Source organism: Antrostomus carolinensis, unplaced genomic scaffold (genome assembly GCF_000700745.2).
Source record: "Antrostomus carolinensis isolate BGI_N321 unplaced genomic scaffold, ASM70074v2 scaffold8819, whole genome shotgun sequence".
Taxonomy (NCBI): Eukaryota; Metazoa; Chordata; class Aves; order Caprimulgiformes; family Caprimulgidae; genus Antrostomus; species Antrostomus carolinensis.
Window position 1 is genome coordinate 1 of NW_010339174.1, and position 6521 is coordinate 6521.

Sequence of the window (6521 nt, forward strand, 5' to 3'; positions counted from 1 at the left end):
AGATTGGTCATCAGCTTGTTTAGATTCTCCTGTGGGATCATATGTAGCAGGTCAGATTAAACAAAATTGCTTCTGTATACTCTGTATCTAGATGCCAAGGAACTAATGTAATGTATCTTAGGAGGAAGAAGTTCTCAAATTAAAAATGTAGATTTAATCAAACCTTTTATATACTGAAGCATTCTCATTAAAAGAAAGTTTAAAGTTCTGCATTTTTTTCTGGAGGAAATAAAATACTACTGTATAAGAGTTTTAACACAAGCTTTCATACCATTAATATTTATATTACATCTCAGACTCTGAAAAATGTTTTTCACAAAGAATGTAAGTGAACTTCTAAAAGAAATTCAGGAGGTCAGCTGAAGACTGCTTGAAACAAATCTTAAATGTGAACAGATAATTTCTAGGAAAAGGCAGTGAATAACTTCTGCTCACTTCATTTTATTGTTTCATCATAAAACCAAGGTCATGAGGAGAACAGGAGTTTAGATAGCTCAGATTTGAAACTATGTTCATACCACTTTACAGATAATAACATTCATGCTTTACCCGGAAAAGAGCTGAGACAGTCTGGAAAGAAGAACCCTTCTTCTTGCCACCCTTCTTTCCACCACCAGCACCACCACCACTAGCATCTTCAAAACAAGAAAAGATTTTAAGATCATCTTTTTTGTTGCATCTTTACATATCATAAACATTGGGGGAAAAAAATTTAGAAAACTAACCTGTTTCTGCTCCACCATAGGAGGCAAAAAGTAAAGCCAGTGTCTTCACAGATGATTTCTGGTACAACCCAATGACAGTTTCATTCAAGGGATCCTTGTTCTTCTCAAGCCAGCCAGTGATGTTGTAGTCTACCGTGCCAGCATAGTGCACCAGGGAGAAGTGGGCCTCAGCCTTCCCTTTAGTAGGTTTGGGCTTCTGGAAGTTGCTGGACTTGCCCAGATGCTGGTCATAGAGCTTGTTCTTGAAAGAGGTGTCAGTTGCCTTGGGGAACATGCACTCCTCTTCCAGGATGGAGAAGATGCCCATGGGCTGGAAGAAATTCAGAAGACTGTAATTTAGTTTTCAGGGCAATAATGACCATCACCTAGGCAGAGTACAATAGAGAGAATGCCTGTAGAATAATATGATCTCAACTTGGTCTTAAAGGGAATACAGTAAAAGACAGGAAGCTGAGAAACAAACAAGTACCCTGGCAATGAAGATAATATCTTTCTAAAAAGTGAGTTTAAAAGTTTCATCTGCTTGACTCACACTTTGGCAGAGTGATTCAGGAATGGTTTTTATGCCAAAAGGCGTGTTAAAAATCAGGAGGAGAAAAATTATATTTAAAAATATCTTTCACAAATGTGCCCATTTTATATTTACTTCAAATTTTGTACTTTTAGTCAGATCTCTAAATTAGACAGAACTACAAGAAATCTCTTTCAGTTTGTTGCACCGAGAGGTCACGCACTAATCATATTGGCCTGTATTTACTTTACTATAAATCATTTAGAAAAAAAGTATTCTACAGATAACTTTATTTCAGAACCTTAAGAAAATATTTTTATTTCACTTTGGGAGCTGTTCTGTGTTTTTGAAAAAAATATCCTTTGATCAAGCAAGTAGAGATATCTTTCACACAGAGAAGGTGTGTGAAGAATGACTTCTATAATTATCTATGGACTTTGTAACATCTGCAATGGATAATAAGCAATAGTACAGGTAAAGAGGTATTTCAACTACTAAAACTGAATTCATGAAACTAACAATGGAAGAGACCTTTGGTTTTTTTAATAGCATTTCACCATTTTCAATTTAAAATACTGAGTTCCTGAAAATACAAGATATTTTTAATTAAAAAATTACCTTCTCAATGAGTTCAATGCAAGCAGCCAGGTCCATTCCAAAATCAATAAAAGTCCATTCAATTCCTTCCTTCTTGTACTCTTCCTGCTCCAGCACGAACATGTGGTGGTTGAAGAACTGTTGCAGTTTCTCATTGGTGAAGTTGATGCACAGCTGCTCCAGGCTGTTAAACTTCCCAGTGGAAAAAAACCAAGAACCACCCGCTGTCAACATGCAAAGTTCTTGATTGTTCTCAACCCTTTATAAATCTCCCGAGTTAAAACACAGCTGTACTATCAGGACCGCAACACAGCAGCTCCAGAAATACCTACATAATGAAAACTGAAGTTTTTCCAGAGCAGATATTCCTAGTGAATCTCCTAAAAATCATAAAGTACTTTGGCATTTTTTTGTTCAGCCAGAAATATAAGTGTAAACCCTGGTCTCCAATTTTAAATGCTTGATATTTCTGATTAAACACTTACCTATTCATTCCTTGGTCCTTTAAACAATTTATACATCTTTAAATTGTTATACATTTGTCAATGGGTCTTCAAATCCTAGTTTTAGAAGCTCTTATGTAAAATTATTGTCATTATGTTAGATTTTTAAAAAACACTAAGTTCAAATTGTTACAATATTATAAAATATTAAATTCTATTTGCTACTTCTACACAAATAACATAACTCTGTTCTTGTACTGATGAAGCTTCTGAGGATTTTGCTCTGTGCTACTAAAGAAAATGAAGGAATTTTTTCCAGAAAATTGTAAATTACTATCATATTAAACCTTCAGAAGAATATTTCTTGGGAGTCCTCTGATATAGCTATCTCCCCCTGCAAGAGCAGTCCTCAGACTTTGAATACTTACATCAAAGATCTCAAAGCCAGCAATGTCTAGGACACCAATGAAGTACTGTCTGGGTTGCTTGGTAGCCAGCTGTTGGTTGATGCGAACACCCATCCACAAGAACATCTTCTCATAGACAGCCTTTGCCAGAGCACCCACTGAATTGTTCACCTAAAGCAGAGAAGAATGGAGCAGAAGAAAAAACAGTATCTGAAGAAAATAGTAAATTATACAAGCCAGAGGCTCCCAGTCACCAGCTGGTTTTTACCTGCTGCACGGTTTGACCCTTGGTCACATACTCATTCCCAACCTTGACTCGAGGGTAGCAGAGGGCCTTGAGCAGGTCTGCTGAGTTCAGACCCATCAAATAGGCAGCCTTGTCAGCAACTAAGCAGAAGGACAAGGAGACAGAAAAATTAAGACTAACAAGACATGTAGCATTTTGAGTGATTAATTCTTTCCAAAGCAACTGCAATACTCAATGTCTTTGTGATCAAAGTCTGGTTACTGGATCTCAGACAGTCATTTAAACAAAAATAATCTTATTTTAAAAAAAAGCTTTTCAGATCAATACACCTAAATGCTGTTTATGTCTTTAAAAATCTTCACAGAAACATCTAGAAATAATATATTCACTAAAAATTCATCCTGAAAACTGAAGTTCACTACTTCAGTCCAGAGCTAATTGATATTTATAAGCCAGGCAACAAAATACCAAAGTGTTAGCAGGTTGGCTACTTGGGCTTCCTGCTTTCTTTGACAGCAGCTATAACCCTAAAGGGGAACGCATTCCAAAATTAGAGGTAACAATTAAGAAATGCTCCTTTCTGGAGACTTACTGTCACAGTCATAGCAGAAAGGCAGGCATATTCATTGATTCAGGATTAAAACCTAAAAATTCAGTCCTGAATCTGGCCATCTGAGAGCGTTCTTTGAAAGAAGTAGATAGGGCTTAGTCATTTTAAACCATGTATGCATTATACAACATTTAATCATAGAATAATTTGAGTTGGAAGTGATTAAGTAGTCATCTGAGAAGTAGAAATCTAAGCCAGTTCTTCCATAGCATAATGTACCTATGCTTTACTTAGACTGATATTTAAATAATACTACTATGTAGTGGTAGTTATGGGTTTGAATCTCCAGAGGAGAAGAAAGAAATTGAATGAAAGTTCCATTTAACTTGAACAAAATTCCTAAATAACAGGTGATAAATGAATGAGAAGTTCTAACATTCAATTTAATGCCTCCATTTTTTTTTTCTTCTCAGTGGGTCTTTAATACAAACACACTGAGCAGACTGTGCTATCCCACCTAATTGTGGTAGCCCAGGAGAGAATTATGAACACATGCAATTCATACTTCAAATAAAGATTAAATAGTAATGGAGAAAAGGATTTATTTTAGGTGGCAGTTTCATACCTATATACTAGCTCCACCTAAACACTTCTTTATACATTACACTGTTCTCTTTGTCCATCTTCCAAATACTAAATTATTATGCTACTTCTATTTCTAACAGGTCAACCACAAACTTTGCTAATACCTTCTGTGCCATCTGGCTCTGCCTGCTCCTCCCGTTGTTTCTGCTTGAACTTCAGGTTCCCATAGTGCATGACAGCTCCTGTTAGCTTATAAATGGCCGTTTTTTCATCGGGGGTGAAGCCCAGGATGTCAATGGCACTCTGCAACAGTAACAATAAAATAAAAGCTTTGTCTAGGAGAGATGAAAATAGGTACAGCTTTTTCAATTGTTACTTACATCTGTAGCCATCAGCTCCTCCTGGTCATTAATGCTAGCAACGGTGATTTCACCTTGACTCACAAAGTGATAGTCGTATGGGTTGGTGGTAATGAGAAGCATGTCTGAAAGTAAGAAGAGGGGACATGCAGGCTTAGTTTAGTCAAGCAAGTAATAGTGTGAGCTGATGTTCAGCAATCTTCCTCCAAGTTAGTCATTCTTCCTACCTATTAGCTCTGGCTTCTTGTTGGACATGATTTGATAAAATATGTGGTAGCTTCTTTCTGCTTTGAGCTGGAAAGTGACTCTTGACTTCTCCAGCAGATCTGGAGGGAAAAAAAAAATAAGTAAGGAGAAGATAGGAAGAAAAACAGGGAAGGCAGAATAGATGGTTGGGTGGAAAGGTGTTGAACAGATAGATGGGTCAATGGCTGGATCAGTTGGAATGGGATGAATGGTTCAGGTGAATGGAATGAACAGTTCAGGAAAGTGTCTTACATGTTTCAATATCAGCAGAAGCTAGTTTTCCTGTGGCACCAAAGTGAATTCTGATGAATTTGCCCTTTAAAGGAATAAAAGTGTTTTAAGATTTTTGCATCATAAAAATATATTTGAAATTAGGAGCTTCATTTTTTACTCCACTGGGCACAATATTTTTACTTGGAGGCATATTCTTAAGAATCAGATATATTTCCAACATTGACATAAAGTCATCTTTTACAGTTTTGACCATGAAAATAATCAACAGTGGCACAGCTGTATATTTTATCTATGCTGAATGTACAAATAGAAAGGAATGGGTGGATTTCATTAGCCAGTTTCTTCTAACTATATCCTGGATACAAAGAGCAGTCATGTTAATAATATGGAAACAGTCATTTAACTAGTTCAACTGCTCAAATCTGTCTTGTTATCAAATAAGCCATTTCACTTCTGATTAATTAAATTTAATATAAAGCAAATATTAAAGTGGAAACTCTCTCCTCATTCCCTCTGTTTGTTTATTTCATTCTCTCTCTCCTTCTTTCATTTGCTGTCTCTCGTTCTTTCTTTCTATCCCATCTTTCCTAACCTCCCTCCCTTTCTTTCTGGCTTTCTCTTTTAGCAAAGTAATAGAAGTATAAATAAAAATAAACAAAACTGTTGTTTAGCGCTGCAATACATTATCAGAAAGAGAGCATATGATCTGATATTTTAATTTGCAACTCAATGTAAAGCACTTTTTTTTTTTTTCATAGAATCACTGTTTTTCAAATCTGGAGAATAACCTTTAAGATAAGTGGTAAAGTCATGATAAGAAAATTCAGTCTTAATCTTGACCATATGATGACCGAATAACAGAAAAGAATGATTACTGTACAATCCTGTTTACTATTCTTAAGGAATCATTTGTTTAAGTAACTTACAAAGCGTGAGGAGTTGTCGTTCCTCACAGTCTTGGCATTGCCAAATGCCTCCAGCAGTGGGTTGGCGCTGATGATTTGATCCTCAAGCGTTCCCTATGAGATTATAATTATTGCTGGTTACCCTTTCCAAAAATCACATCAGAAACAGAGAAAAGCATTAACTTGAGACAATGTCTGTTTATTTGCCTGCATTTTGCCTGACTGCTGCTCCTCTTTCTTCTTGTCCCCACTTGCTGCAATTGTTGCAAAGTACTGGATGACACGCTTTGTGTTCACAGTCTTCCCTGCACCAGATTCTCCGCTGCCAAACCAAAGAGAGAAGCAGAGAGCGTGTGGTCAGGCAGGAGGTTCTCTGGCACTGAGCAGCCTCACAATGACCCAAGCAGGGATTGTACATACGTGATCAGGATTGACTGGTTCTCACGATCTGTGAAAGAAGCAGAAATACAGTACTTAAAACTCAATGAACAACACAGAAAGAATGAAATGTAGTCAGATAAGTTTAATGTTTTCATCTCCATGTTATCAGCTTGACGTAAAAATATCAACAGGTGAACAAAACAACCTTCAAAACACCTCACTGAGTGCACGGGTCTATTTCATTTAAAATAGTAGAAATAATGGCATGAAGGTAGTAAAATATACAATATGCATAAGAATCATGTAAGCTTTGAAAAAGTCCCCTCATATT

General features: G+C 36.4%; 1 protein-coding gene across 1 annotated transcript; it reads right to left on the reverse strand.

Annotated features, from left to right (window-relative positions):
- Window positions 1-5: 5 nt before the first annotated feature.
- LOC104519275 (myosin-1B) lies at window positions 6-6257 on the reverse strand (the record flags this gene model as incomplete). The annotated part of the gene is made up of 13 exons (XM_010175736.1): window positions 6-29; window positions 550-635; window positions 726-1035; window positions 1855-2025; window positions 2705-2854; window positions 2952-3070; window positions 4230-4368; window positions 4446-4549; window positions 4652-4750; window positions 4923-4986; window positions 5831-5923; window positions 6017-6131; window positions 6230-6257. Coding segments are annotated over 13 exons (1502 nt in total), but the record flags the coding sequence as incomplete, so codon positions are not given.
- Between the last annotated feature and the right edge of the window lie 264 nt (window positions 6258-6521).